This window comes from Xenopus tropicalis, chromosome 5 (genome assembly GCF_000004195.4).
Source record: "Xenopus tropicalis strain Nigerian chromosome 5, UCB_Xtro_10.0, whole genome shotgun sequence".
Taxonomy (NCBI): Eukaryota; Metazoa; Chordata; class Amphibia; order Anura; family Pipidae; genus Xenopus; species Xenopus tropicalis.
Genome location: NC_030681.2, coordinates 103,732,807 through 103,749,036, shown reverse-complemented (window position 1 = coordinate 103,749,036; position 16,230 = coordinate 103,732,807). Strand labels below are relative to the sequence as shown.

General features: G+C 37.9%; 1 protein-coding gene across 6 annotated transcripts in view; it reads right to left on the bottom strand.

The window, feature by feature from the left end:
• The window catches only part of lpp (LIM domain containing preferred translocation partner in lipoma), a 176,876-nt gene that overhangs the window by 3,846 nt on the left and 156,800 nt on the right, over positions 1-16,230 (bottom strand). For all 6 annotated transcript variants that reach the window (XM_012963147.3, XM_012963146.3, XM_031901796.1 and 3 more), the window contains 2 exon segments: positions 6,515-6,693; positions 40-160 (listed from right to left, as the gene is read on the bottom strand). In XM_012963147.3, the coding sequence (XP_012818601.1) occupies positions 40-160; positions 6,515-6,693 (300 nt within the window).

Genomic DNA, 16,230 nt, shown 5'->3' with positions numbered 1-16,230 from the left:
AAATGTAAATATAGAATCCCCACCACTATCCATACGAACCTCACAGCGGTAACACTGCACATGGAAGTCACGGTCCAAAGCTACAATACGTACGGTCTCCTCCTGGCCAGGAGCAGGCATAATGGGTTCCTTACACACAGAACACCTGGGAGCAAATTTCCTAAATGAGACAATAAACAAATAGCTAATTAACTCAGGATTTAGTCATAGGAACATGTGCTAAGGTAAGTGCACAATGGAGTCATAAATAGGAAAGTGTTAAAACTGCACTCTTTTGTGCCCTGTAGCATAGATATACACTATATATATGATATGGTCATCCTTGTTGTCATTATCATTGTTTACTTAAATAGTGCCAGAAAGTTACACAGCGCTTTACACTAAGTTATTACAAAACTGGGGTCTTGAAGTTTTTTTTTAACAAACAAGGGTTATAGAGTAAAATATACTGGAAGTAAGACAGGTGGGTCTCTAGGGAGAGAGGAGTTGGCAGAAGCCCTGCAGTAAGGAATGGGATGAAGTGATGAGCGGAGGAAAGAGGCGAAGGTCAGAAGCAGAGTGTATGTTGTGGGAAGGAGTGTATTTTGAGATCAGAGCTGAGATATAGGCAGAGGTTTTACTGTTGAGTGCTTTGAATGTAAGTTGTAGAAGTCAAGACGGGAAATAAAAGACCACGCGTTTTATTTAAAACTAGGTGGAGGTAAGGGCATATTAGGGCAATGCTGTGACAGGATTTGGCAAGATCTAGAAGGATGTGTATGGAATAGTGTCAGAAGATGATCATTGGTTACTTTGGTGACTGCAGTTTCTGATAAGTGTGTTAGGAGAAAGCAAGCATAAAGGGATTGAGAATGGTGTTGTGAGTGAGATGCTGGACCAGGCAGTTGTAAACAAAGCCTTTCCAACAATTTGGATAAAGATGGAATATTATCAGCATAAAGTAAACGGTTAAATAGATGAGAAGGTATGGGGTCAAGGAAGCAGATTGTGGGGTTGGAGCAGACCAGAAGCATAATAACTTCCTCTAGTGTTGCAGGGGTGAAAGAGTGCGAAGTAGATGCGACTGCACTGCAAACTAATCTGACACGGTCATCACATAGTATGCTGAGTGTAATATGGTCTATTTTGTTCATAAAGAACTTAGCAAGGTCATGAGCAGTTATAGTAATGGGTGGAGGGTTTGGTGGGTGGCTATAAGACCTGTGTGGACCAAAGAGTTTCACTATAGAACTGCCCATAGAACATTATGCCAAAAGACACAGGGATCAACCATGGATTTTCTGCAAATGACAAATGAGCATTGATGTTTCTGTTTTTCTACTCTTCCATGAATAAACATTTTGCCCATACTCTTTCTTATTGTGGACTAATGAACACTGCTGAGGCAATAACGCCTAACATTCTTTGGATGTTTCTCTGGGATGTTTTTGTGACTTCCTGTATTAGTTGTTGTAGCAAGTCATTTTTGCAGACAGGCCACTCGTGGGAAGATTCAATGGTGCTCCATTTGGAGGTAAAGGCTCTCTAAGGACCACACAGCCTTGGAAGTTGTTTTGTAGCTCTTTACTCTGAAACCCTGCAGTGACTAGTTCATGGTAAGGTATAACATACAGAGAAGCTTTAGCTGCAGCAGGGCTGGGTACAATCAGGCTGAAGCTAAGTATCAATACAACATGGTCAGCTGTTGCCTATGTAACTAAGGGGGCACTTTATTTTTCAAATGCGTGTTGAATATAAAAACTGTCTTATGTGTTTACTTAGGTTTTACTAGGTCCTTTGTCCAATATTACATTAGAGTTTAGAGACCATTCAATGTGACAAATGTATGCAGTAATAGGAGGTGGCACATACTTTTCACATCACTGTAGCTAGCCTTGGGAGTAATGCAGTTTGGAATACAATACTGCATCTCCTAAAATGCATTATTTATAAAGGACCTGGCTTGATACTGGAGGACATTGTTTTTGCATGGCATGATAATTAATACATTTAATGAATAGGCCCATGTAATGTAAACTGTCTATACTATGATCAAAACTCCCATTTGATTTCTCTTAGGGTAAAACATCTTCCAGCCACTCTTCAAATCTAAGTTCCTATAGAATGCTGAAAAACTAGCTTTTAACCAAACTATAATGGTTTATACACTGCAGCACATGCTGACAGTTTTAAATCAAAAATGCAAATGGAAATGAAAAAAAAAAAAATCCTTCAATAAATATAAGTAACTGCCACACAAGAAAAATGGTTTCACCTCAGACTCAACTTTTCTTGATCAGGAAATAATTTAAGATATTTCAACATTGTAATTTAAAACAACAAAACATTTTACTTAAATTCCCAAGGGGAACAACATCTGAATGTTAGTAAATCAGTCCCTGACATGAGAAACAAAGAACCAGAGAAAACAAGTGTTATTTAAATGCTTTCCTTTTGGTCTGCTGGAGCAGATATCCCCAGACAGCCAGCTGCACATACTGAGAGAACAGAATGATCCAGCTGGGCAATTGGAAGTTTGGGAAGCAGATTATGCTTTTTGTTGTTGGAAATAATACATGAGTAATGGCATCGGTGGCTGAGAACATGGCCAGCGTCTCTACGGACGTATGAAGATGGTAGGATGCTTCAGAGGCGCGTACTATACACAGGTAAGCCATGACACCTGCAAAGACACACATTATTTCTTCCCCTTAAGCACTGGGACCTAATTCTACAGATGAAAAATGACTGGGGGTGGGTTGAGACATAGATGAAAGATATTAAGGGTCAAATAAGGAGACTCAGTAAATGTTATTAAAATAAGCATGGGTCTGGTAAAATACTTATAAAAGTATAAAATTAGTATAAGTATATACTTATAAAAGCATAAAATGCTGCTGCTGATTGCTTTCTTTTGAATGCAGTTCTTTACTTAGCATGGCAGTGTGTACTTTGGATGTTCATGTGTAACAAGCTGTAGCATGGATGTTCTTTCCTCATACTATATTAGGAGTAAAGAAGCTAAAGAGAAGCCATGCTGTGCTGCTTTTCTCATTAGGATGCATCCTTGTCATTACACCGGAGTAGAAACAGTTTGTCTGCCTTGAATAACAGAGCTTTCTTCTCTCTATGATGTCAGTTGAGGAGATATTTTTTAGCATCAGTCTGAAGTCATTTCTGTCACAGGCCTCTAATGGCTTTTTCCCATGAATTCCAAGAGAAACCAACACAATATAAACTTACAGATGTCAGTATTGATATCCTGCTGTAATTGAGGGCCGTAATGTGTACTAACAGCCTCAGGAGGCTTGTGCTCTAATTCTAATTATACGTTTGATGTTAAACAAAGAAAGTATATGACTAGACTATAATGGTTTTCCTGCAGAATTACAGATTATCATAAATGCCCCCCAACAATAAGCTGTGTCTGTGTATATTATGTAGATTTAACAACACCTATTGAAAACTGATATGTATGTATTTGTCACTTGTAATTACTATGCTCCTACCCACAAATGGTTTCTGGTTCTGCAAGGGGCCAGGCGGAAAGCCCGCAGACTAAATCAAAGCCTTAGATTCCTTGGGATGATATAAAGGTCCATAATTGCATCCATTATTGTATCATTGTACTCTATTGCTTTTTGTTAATAAAATATTATATTTGCAAGTTTTCTGGTTATAAATGTATACTTTGTGCTAACTGGAAACTGGATACTGTTTAAAAAGACAAAGGTAAGAAGCAACTATACTTAATCTGAAAGATTGCTGAAAATCCTTAAAGGAGAAGTCAACCCAAAATATAATTTTTTGCCTAGTAAAATAAAAAAAAATGTAAGCAACTTTGCAATATGCATTCATTACAAATTTGTAATGGTTTTTGAGTTATTTGCATGTATAATTGCTATTAAAAGCAGTGTTTGTCCTTTTCTATTCTCTTCTCTGGGAGCTCAGACTGTTGAAACAATGTAACACAATGCAGCAGACTGACAGACCTGACTCGCTGGAGGAGACTGACCTTTGCAACATTGTTTAAAAAGTAACAACCAGGAGTTCTGGTTAAAATTGGAAAGTTGCTTACAATTATGTTTTCTTTTAGTAGGCAAAAACTCATTTTTGGGGTTGACATGTCCTTTAACACTTAGGGGCACATTTACTAACCCACGAACGGGCCGAATGCGTCAGATTGCGTTTTTTTCGTTATGATCGGTATTTGGCGATTTTTCGGAAAATTATTGTGACTTTTTCTTTGCCATTCCGAATGTTGCGCAAAATCGGAATTTTTCCAATTCGGATTCGAATTTGTGTCTTAGTAAATCAGCCCCTTAATGTGGCTATACACTGTATATCCGGTTGTTTGGTGAGGTCGCCAAACGAGGGGATCTTCTCCGGATATGCCCACCTAAGGTGGGCGATATTGGGCTAATTCAGTTGTTTGGCCCTAGAACCAAACAATCTAATCTGATCTGATACTGCCCCCGATCAAACAAACCTGTCAGATCAAGATGGGCAATTTTAGGCCAGCCGTCAGTCGGGTAGGCCGGTCAGGGATGCTGATACATGGGTAGATAAGCTGCTGAATCGGTCTAAGGGACCCAAATGGCAGCTAAAATCTGCCCATGTAAGGCCACTTTAACTGTGCTGCTTCCTTGTGTCCTTTGTCTTCCCCCCTCTATCCTAAGTTTACATCAGCAACTTCCATTCTGGTTCCGATACACTGACCCATGGTGAGTGAACGCGCATTTTCTCAAGTTCAGTTTTTTGCTCTGCGGCAACGTGTTGAGGGTGAGTGGAAGGAGTAAAATTGCACATATGTGGAACACGGTAATAGCAAAGGGAAGTGGTGTGTGATTAGCAAAATGGCACTCACAGTGGTGAAGGAATTGCAATGTGCCCAGCCTTTATTTTGTAAAATAATGATGGCATTATGAGCCCTTACCCGGAACAGTCCCTGTGCACTTCATTCGATAATTACCTTTCCTTCTCCTTTAATTTAACACACTTTTTTAAATTACAAAAAGCCAAAATGCGTTAAGTTGTACACTTCATGTATGTCAAGTGGCTGACATTAAACGGCACCAAGCAGAACATTATTCATTTCACAGCTTCCCCCACCAAGGAAAGCATTGCTATTTCTCTTGCATTTGTGTCAGCCAACATAATCAAAGCAGAACTGAGCCTCCCAGTCCTGAGCGTCAGCACACAACTTTAGTACTAAATGGCTTTCCCATCTCAGTGACCCCTCTCTGGGGACAGACCTGTATCATAAAGGTTCTCAGATTTTATTGTCTGCCTCTTGTCAAAGCTGCAGTTTTACAAAATCTATTACATTTGCTCTTCAGCTTTGATTTACTTTATATGTGGGCACTGACCCAAGAGCTTTTCAAAAGACTAAACAGACCACAATGGCTGCACAAACCTGTCTGCATACATTCTCATAGAATGAAGATTAAATCTGACAGGGTCTATCCCCAACCCATGCTAACACACACTAATTGTGCTGCTCAAGATGTAGCGACTGGTGCTTTGCAGCATGCACTCACATAGCTTCCTGAATTTATCTAATTGGTAGATTCCATCCAACAGAAAGAAAATATGAAAATAATGAACATGCGTAGCGTCATTTACCAACACTGGTCATAAATGCTTCATTGTGAGAAAACTATAGCAACCAGACACTGCAACTCTATACCTGATATGGGTTACCACACACAGACTAATTAAAGGAGAAGTCACCTAGAACACTATATTTATTCTGAAGAAAAGAAAAAGAGCCCTAGAAGCTTTCTCTGATTGCAGCTGCCATTTTAGCTTGGTGCCCATAGCTTCCTGCTTATTGCTCAGATGACACATTCCTAAGGGTGGGGGGAGTAAGTTTTATGAATTCTTATGGGAGGGGGTAGCAGAGAGGGGAGAGCTGCGCTTTACAAAAAGCGAGACAAGAAATCCTGTGTTTCTTTTGATAGAGGACTCAGTGCAGCGTTTCTGTGAGTGCTTATGGCTGTATTTATAAAGACCTTTCTGATAAATCTTACTTAGTTTTTACCTTTCCTTCTATGAGTTCCATTTTTTCTTGCATCATGGATCCCCATGTCCATTATCAGCAAATAATTTAAATATTTTTTAACCATTTTGTTTTGTCTGTAAAAATAGAACAGTACCTTGTATGTGATGGTAACTAAGCAACATAAATCCATGTTTGTGGCAAACAAAATTCTATTGGGTATATTTAAAGGGTCAGTGCACATCTAAAAACACCTTTGCTAAAAATGAGCACTATTAATGGGAACCAAAATGTTGAGCGTTGAAATTTGGTTGACTTCCTGCCTATAGTTTTAATTAAAAAACATTTTAATTAAAAAAATTAATTTGTTGTTCCCCTTGGAAATTAAAGCAAAAATGTTTTTTTTTTGTTTTTAAATTACAATTTTGAAAATATCTGAGGTGAAACCATTTTCCTTGCACGACAGTTTTATTTTTTTGCTATTATAATGCACTAATGATTTATTCTTAACAAGCGAGAAAAAGAAAATCATACTTATGGAAATCCTCAATGCAATGAATCTGTCCAGAAGCATCGACAGTGAAAGGAATCCCATCCAGACTACGGAAACACACCACACAAGTGAAGCAGTGAGGGTGATAGGCCTTCCCTGTGGCTCTCAGGATCCTCTCCATGATTGGCTTGGCACAGACGCTGCACTTCTCAAGGGTACGCTGGAAAAAACAAAACAACATATCGTGTAAAAATCTGAAACACAAAGGCAAGCACATGGTAATGGGGGTTTCATATTGTTCCAAAGAATTAATGTTGCTCCCGACAAAGGGGAAGTGAACATAATTACTGGAGGAGACTAATGATTTAACGTGTATTACAGCTTTAATATACCAGGATTCCCACACAATGAGGGACCTTGAAGTAGAAGGCAAGCTTACATATTTTGCCCCAAGTGTGTTAGTAAAAACTTTTTAATAATTATTTACAAAGGCTGAAAGTTTACTGGAAATCTGAACTGAACATCATTCTCCTTTTCTTTGAGTGCAGATGGCATTTTATCTTTTCTAACAGCTGGGTAACATTGTAATGTAGGTTAGAGCAAGTGCTGGCATATGGGTGCTTCTACAGGCTGGTCAACTCCATAACGTGGGGGCTGATTTACTAAAATGCCACCATGTCTCTTTTTTTATTTTCAAATTCAACTAAACTCGTTTTCCATAATATTTACTAAAAAAAAAGTCTCTGCAAGAAAAGTCGTATAACACTCAACTTTTTCAAATTGTTGCCTGAAAATCCAGATTTTAGCTAATTGTCACTGTGACAATTCGGGGGGGGGGGGGAAACGTGATTTTCAGACAAAACCCGGGAAATCTGTTAAGCTTTGAGACAAAAGAAAAAACTTCAAGGAAAGGGAAGGGACCGTTGCCATTGACTTCTACATTCCGATTTTTAGCCGTTTAGACGCATAGTAAGTGTTGGCATATGGGTGCTTCTAGCAGCTGGTTACCCTATAGGATGGGTTCTTAGTTCTGTGACACATATGTTGAAAAATCCATAGCAAACGACATATATAGCTTTTGATAAAAGGGGGAAGCAATGTTTTCTCTGGCACACGCTGGCAGACAATAATTATTGCCAACTACAACATTAAATATCTTAAGAACAGAACAACAGAATTTTGACCACAAATCATGAAAATATATTTCTAGGAAAATTTTTGGATAATCTCTCACGTATGCTTTATTAATAACATAAGCCAACTATATTTTACCTATATATAATAGGATCCATCTGCTAAATATTTATAAAGGAATGCTGGCAGAGAACTTAAGGGCTTATTTATTATGCTGTGTAAAACTAAATTTGCCTAACAAATGGTGTAAAAAACTGTGTAAAATAAATGGCAAATTTATCAGGGTGTGTTTATTTTATGCCCGCCAGAATGGCAGATTTTACATAGCTTCAAACACTGTGTAAGTAAGTTCCGGCAGAAATAACTGTAAGAAAAAACATGTAAAAGAAAAACAAAAAAACATGCTCACTGAACTTATTTTACATATATAATAGGTTTTATTTTAACTATTATTTTTATACGCAGGGTTTTATTTTTGTGTAAAAATCTTAAATGATTAATAACTGCTTCTGCAAGGCGGGTAATGTTAAAGAATCTTCCATCTTGCTCCTTTGAATCAGATGGTGGGAGAATGTGATTTTGGTTGCAAGGCTTTTGGATTGTGGTGTGAAATTGCATACTCGCATTTCTGCGCTGAAATCCACCAACACAGCGCCTGTGGGTGCACACACAGAAGTGCTTCTTTGCCTAGCAAATTTCTTTGACAAAATGCATTTTCTTTGCCCTCTGCATCATTTTTCAGCTGAGCACATGACAAGCACAAGTAACTATATGTCTGTGCCCCTGTACATTCCCTTTGGCCTGACAAGTGGCAAAGAATATAACAGCAGAGGCAGTGCAGTCCCAGGTCTGGGTATCCTGGCACCCCAAGCAAACTTTAAATTCTGCCCTAAACCCCTCTTATCTGTCTCTGCTTGGAACATTTAAAAAGCAGGGTGCTCCATAACATCTTCCAGAAGCATGCTGCTCATGTGTACCAACAAACACTTTTCCACTCCCTTCATGGAGCAGGAATGCTTTATTAGTTTGTACTCGCTGACATTACAATTCACGTCACTCATCCTTGAGTTACCTACCTTATTTCCATCAAAATGTGGTCTTTTTTGGGGGGGATTTGCAACAGACACGAAGATCAATTAAATACACGGCAGTATTTTAATCTGATGTTTGAGGTGTAGATTTTTTTTTCACACTAATCAAAAAGAGCAAGGTAATAAATATAGCAGTAACCATGCCTCTAATTTGAACCAGAAGTTCCCAACAGTGCTAACAGCAAAGCTTGAAACCACACAATGAATATGGCTTTCGCCTTTTAAAATAAACATCAAATTATAGCTATTGCCCACAAGAGACAATTTTAACCCGCTTACTGTTGCCAACAATGTAATAACTGCCCCACACCTTGCATTTGTATTTGAATAAAGAGCTTTATTAATGCCTTTGTCCTGGGCTGGTGTCTATATATGATATTTAGACATCATCCCTATGTAGTTTTGCTGGCACTTGTTTTTCTGCCATGCTGACTTGTTTATCGCTTTATTGTCAGCAGGGAATCCAGAACATTGATTCTGGACGCTGGGCTAATCATTTGCTCTGTCATAGATCACATTTAATAACAGAGACACAACAAACCTGACGCTCATACAGTGTATGATGTTGCCTTGGAGATGGATGGTTACACACGAGGATCTTAATTGTGATGAAGTACGACGCAGGAGTATAGGCCGTGATATGAATTTACAAGACAAAAGCACATATCTATGTGCAACATTAAATAAACTAATTTTGTTTCAGAACACAGCAGACTACAGCACAGCTCATATCCTCTGTGGCTAAAGGAAATATATTAAAAAGATATTAAATCCTTATTCAAAACAAGTCACAGAACTAGATATATCTGTTAAGTTGAATTAAGGGTTTAAAGTGTCCAAGGATGTATAAACTGAATATCACAGACAGGAGTGTTTCATATGAACCCTGGGACTAGTAACCTGACTTCCTAAGTGATAAAAAGAAAAGCGCTACCAGGAGCTAAGTATGTCTCAAGCTAAAGGGGCAGGATAAATATGGTCAAATATATCATTTAATATTAAAAGTTGCATTTGTTTGTCCAGCCCATTAAAATAAAATAATTTTTCATATTTTGCACAAGATCAATGTTCAGGGTATGTAGAGAGCCATGAATAATATAATACATCTAAGTACTACAAATATTGTACAGTATGGGATCCATTCTACAGAATGCTGGTATTATACACCATACCAATGGGAAATGCTATGGATTGGACATATCGCTACTTCCACATACCACAGAGGGTCATATACAGTAGTTTTATTATGTTAAACCCAAGTAATGATGTCTTATACCAATATCCTGTATTGCATTTTAAAAAGCTTGTATTGTAGCACATCAGATTGTGTTCATTGTGCTCACGTGCTTGAGAAAGGAGTCAATTTTTAGTAAGCCCCAGATGCAAACAAGACATAAGCTGCCTATTTGGATTTTAATTTATCTAAGGTGCAAACTTAAAGTAGCACAGCATCTTACTTTTGTTTAGTTTTACTGTAGTAAACTGATCACAGCTAAGTCCTTAGGGTAATGGCACACAGTTTCAACACAACAAAAATGCAGTTTTGCACTTTTACGTCAAAATCGGCCCATTTGTGTGCACCGGCAGGTGAACACTCTGCCCGTCTGTACTTCTGCAGCACAAGGGGCATAGGTGTCTTTCCACTGGTGGAGAAAACTCTGCATGAAAAGACCGATACCTGTTTGTTAATTCCCATCTTCCTCAAATTCAGCCCTTACCAAGGAATTACAACAATAAACTGATGTGATCTCTGTCTGTTGCCATTCACTCTGAATTATACGGTTTATTCAATAATTGTGCTACCTGCTTATCCATATTGCTTACGATGTAAGACCCAGGGTTTGGGTAAATTGGAAGGAAGGGTTTCGTTATGTGTCTTTATTAAAACAAAATATACCTGAAAAAAAACACACGTGGTGTGTGAATGTGATATGAATCTTACGCTGCAAGCTCAACTGGGACTGGGAACGATGAACACTCTCTATAAAGTGATATGAACATGTCGGCACTCTATAAATAATGGATTATAATAATAATGGTGTGTAAAACCATTATAACAAGGACGTGGAACTGCTTGAAGTAATCAGAACTCCTCCATAATGGGCAGTGAACATATTAAACTATAACTGTGACAGATGACTATTAAAACAGACTATCCTGTGCTTAAAATAATTGGAGAATTAAGGAAAAGTCTACAATGATCATCCTTTATTTATAAAGCGTTTATGTAATTTGCACTGTACATTGGAGCTATATTAGCATATGGATATCAAGATCAATATATCTGTTCATTCTACAGTATCTTTTTAGGTAACAGCAATTTCCATTTTAGCACTTTTATCCTTTCATGGACCTTTTAGCTCATCACAATAACTGCAAGCTTTTCAGCCTATGCATATATTACATATGTTGTGAGACAAGTCTAAAAATAGAATAGAAATAGACTGGAACATATCCATAATAATATTGGAAGACAGCTGTAAAAAGGACTGCAGGCACCAAAGGGAGTTAAATTTATGGCTATTCGGGGAAGTGCAATCAATTTATTGCATTCAGGGTTAGTACTTTGCAGCTAAAGGCTTTAAATAATAAGAAAAGCCTCAGACATGCCAGACAGGGATGGAATCCTGTTAAAGGTTTCCCTTCTAGCCGAAGATGAAACGTTCCTGGAATTACAGAAATCAACATATGCTGCTAGAAGGGGGAAAAAAGAACTTGCAATCACCTGAGTTTTCCCCCGGTTACTAGAATAGAAAAATAGCAAGTTCTGCTTATTTGCCCATGGGTGGTGATTAATTTTTCTGCATGTCCCCTTCCATAAAATAACAAATAAACAACTGCTTCAAAGCTGTGGTGGGATCGTTTCCTTGATTAAAAACATCTCCTGCTTGCAGAAAGCAGCTATTTGCTGTCTGATACTCAAATGTTTTTACTTTCTAAAGCCAGACTACAAACTAAGAGCAAGAATAATAAAGCATCTGGACCCGAGATGGGCAACCTGTAGTTCCCCGGGGGCTTCTGAACTATTGCTCCTAGCAGCCTCGGCTAAACTGCACGGGGGTCATCTGTGATGTATCCTGTCACCTTTTCAGAAAATAAATACTTGACTTACTATACCTAATATATTTTACCACTAGTAGCTACAAAGACATACATAAGTATCACAAAAATACTGACCATGTGACACCCAGAATACTAAGGGGCAAGAAGTTTTGGAATTCGTTCAAGCTTCAAAGTCCGAATTTCGGATGTTTAAAAGCACAATTTGAAAAAATTCGAACTAAGCACAATAATTTCTGATGTGCGTTAATTGCGCAAAAACTCGCATCATGGTCGTACCAAAATATTGTGGTGTGATCAGAAAGTTACAAAATTTTTGTATCCGATTGTAAATGGCATGAAAACCAAACGTCAATGCATGATTTTGGAAGCCTTCCATAGGACTCTATGGAACTCTGCAGCTCCAACCTGGCCAAAAGATAGTCACAATACCGAAGCATGAACCAACTTCGAAACTTTTGTAGTCGTTGCAACAAATTATGACGAATATGACGCAAAGCATGAAAAAGTTGCAGAATTTAATGAAAATATTGCAGAAATAACGTAAAGTTCTATAAATTAGATAGATATTACTAATTTTTCTCATTCAGAATGTGCCCCTAAGTGTGCTTTTAATAATTCCCTTTCCTTACAGAATGCACCATTAGTGATCTGGCCATATACGTAAGAGTAGGGATGTTAACATTACTTTACATGGGTTTGGTTGTTAGAGTAGCGGTGTCTCCAGCAGCACATAGTGACGATCAGGCAGTTCTAGAGAGCGGGGTAGTAGGATGGGATGTGAAACATGTCTCTTTATGAGCCAAAGCGTGAGCGATTTTTTGGCTCGCTCACATTGTGACTTACAACTAAAAGCCACTGTTACGCTTTACTTTCTCAGTTCTTTGTTGTCATAGCACACAGACTGAAATCCTTTACAGGCTTAGCCCCTAAGCTGTACATGCTGCTGCACCATTCAATTTAAATGAAAATATTGAGGCAACAGTAGCAAGTCCCATATGTTTTTAGTGCAAGGATGTCAGGCAGCTTTCCAATAATTGACACCCAGCATCCCCAAGTGCTGCATGCTCGAGTGCTAGATGCATGGCAATACCTGGACAGGCAAAAGATGGACACTCTTGCCTAATTTACAACATGTACCCGGATTTTACATTTTTTCCATTATTGATACAGAGCATTCACTTCTTCAAATATCTTCACAAACTTTTACACAAAACACATCTAGATCCGCTCTGTGCCTGTTGACAGAGGAGGAAGTTGGTTCCATCTGGCAAGTGTGAATGTTTCACTGGGTTCTGCCTGATCCCAAGAAGCTGCTCTGTATCCAGTAAACAGCTGTGTGACTTTACAGAAACAACTTGTGTTCTCACTTTCGCCAGTTAAAAAACACCTCCCCTCTGTGTGGGTTTCATAGAAACATAACTTAATTGTAAGAGATATAAAGAAAAAGATATCCCACAAGTTCTCTAGTACAAATACGTCTTTCCTTTTGCATTTGGCAACACAAAACAACCAGCAATGCTGTATCTGTGAGCTGCATGCAGTGGATCCATAGCGGTAACGAGATGGAAGAAGGCCATGACTGGAGAATGATGAGGCTGCACAGTTCAGAAAGAAACTGGATGATCTGGGGAGAGGAGGGCAGAGCTGAGCGCCAGCTGCCCGCCCCATACTGAGATTCTTAGTGCACATTAAAGGGGTAGTTCACCTTTAAATTAACTTTTGATGTAGAGAGTGCTATTCTGAGACCATTTGCATTTCATCTTCATTTTCTATTTGCAGTTTTTGAATTATTTTGCTATTTATTTTTTTTTTTTTAATTTCACTCTCCAGTTTGGAATTTCTGCTGCTATCTGGTTGCTAGGGTCCATTTTAACCTAGCAACCAGGCAGTGATTTAAAAAGATATATATAGATAGAGACGGGCCTAAATAGAAAAATGACAGTAGCAACAACAACATTGCAGCCTCACAGAGCAATCATTTTTTGGCTGCTTGGGTCAGTGCCATTTGAAAGCTTTTTCAAAAATAGTGGAAGAGAAAGGCAAAATTCAAAAACTATAAAATAAAAAAAAGACCAAATGAAAAGTTGCATTCTGAATCACCCCTTTAATGTTGTGATGCCAAGACATGATACAATAAAAACCAAGAATTCAACATAAAAGAAAATGTTCTTATATTAAAGGATAGCAAAAATGTCAGATTAAATGAATAACTGGGACACGCCAAATCATAAATTCAGAATACAGAATCCTACATATAAATAGTCTGAATCCTGAACTGTATCTGAGCCCAAACCCTTGGGTTCAGATCAACTATGAACAAAAAAATTGTTGCGTTTAAGGTCACATGCCTAGGGTTGGTTTATATCAACATTTCAGGCCAAATCTAAATTCTCTGGAGAAAAAAAAATTCTAGCATTGTGATTTCCTTTTTGGCACTACTAGAGCATTAATACCTAAAGCAATCTACCTGCGGCCTAATCTTATAGAGGACACACATTCTGTACTACTCAAATAAATCAGCACACTTGCTTTTTATTCAAAACTACTGAATAAATTCAATAAAAGTATATTTTATGCAAGCTTTCATATCTTCAGAAAGTTAACTAAGTATTACAATAAGCCTATAGAGAAGCAACACTAATAAATGGCTTTTCTTTTGCACATTTGCCTATAAATTCATTCTTAGATTTCCAGGATTCCAACATAATCCCAGACCTGATATAACATTAGCGGTGGCATTTTTCATATGCATTTACTTTTCATGTCGGAGGGAGGAACTTTCATTCCTAGTTACAAACTTGAGAAGAATTCCTTTGTACTGTCAGTATGATTTATATTTAAGTACTGCAGCATGAAAATTATGCATAGAGTACAGGGTTTTTTATGGGTTGGTACATCTCCTGCTGATCACATTTAAATGTAGTATGAGTGGGTGTGTGCAGTATATGTACTGTTACATCTCAGACTGGGCTATATTAACCCATTCCTTGCCAACCATTTGAAGGAAAACCTTGTACAGGTATAGGACCCATTATCCAGAATGCTCGGGACCAAGGGTATTCCGGATAAGGGATCTTTCTGTAATTTGGATCTCCATACCTTAAGTCTGCTAAAAAATCAATAAAACATTAATTAACCCAATAGGATTGTTTTGCATCCAATAAGGATTATTTATATCTTAGTTGGGATCAATTACAAGGTTCTGTTTTATTATTACAGAGAAAAAGTAAATCAGTTTAAAAATTCTGAATTATTTGATTAAAATGGAGTCTATGGGAGACAGGCTTTCCGTAATTCGGAGCTTTCTGGATAACGGGTTTCCGGATAAGGGGTCCGATACCTGTACCAGTTAAAAGAAATGTCTTACATTTAATGAGAAAAACATTTAGATATCATTGTGAATATAGTTTAAGCTCTTCCAGACTTTCAAGCCAAGAATGAAAAGGTTCTGTCACAAACCCATTCAAGAAAGCTTGAGAGGGGGGTTGGGCCAGAAGCTCAGAATTAAGAACCTATTGGGTGCAAGCATCACTACTGCCTATGTAGCAGACTTTCAGTCTGTGCTGACAGATGCTCTCCATTCCGAACTCAAAGATCACCATGCTAAAGTTATCGTACAAGTTACACACTGCTACTATAACACCTATACTGCACATAGATACATTCAATATTCCTCATGCATGGTGGCACTGCAAAAACACTGATAATGCACTGACATTCAAATATGGGAAAATAATTGGGGATATCTCAAACTTTCCCTTTGGATAACTCCAACAAGCTGGCTTTGGATGAAAGCAGCAGAAGAGTGCATATTCCTGAATCTAAGTGTTTGTATTGGGTTACAGTGGAGCAAGTACATACCAAGAAACAATCAAAAAAGGCAGAAGAGGTTAATGTTCCTCTACATTCCCAAATGGTTGCTTAATTACTGTGGGTGTTGCATTACAGTACATCTGCCTGAGGCTTTTCTTGTACTTTAAACCAATAAAACATTTTTCTTGCAGTACGTCTAATACAAAGTGCCACTCTATTAGTTTTTTTCCTCCTGTCTTAAATTAGACCCGGCCATTTTAGTATCCTGGTCAACATTTTTAAAATAAAAATGCTTTGCTTCCCTAATATGCTGTAGAATTTTGGAACATGAAGAAATAAGTATTAAAAGACCACCATACTAATGGCTATTTGGTGCTTCCAGAATGTAGGCAGTACAGTACAAGATACACAAGTCATGTCAAGTACATGTTACAAGCCCGCATCTAACAAGCAAACAGCACAAAGCCTCATTTAATCAAGCCTGTATAAGGTTTTGCCAACAAAAAAAGGCCAAAACAAAATAATTTTGATGCAGACTGTAGGACTGAATTTCCTATAGTATGGAAACAGCCCACAGAAAGAGAAGCTTCCAGAGAACAGTATTGTAGAATAAATAAAAAACAACAACCATATCAAAATAACATGCAAGAGGTTTT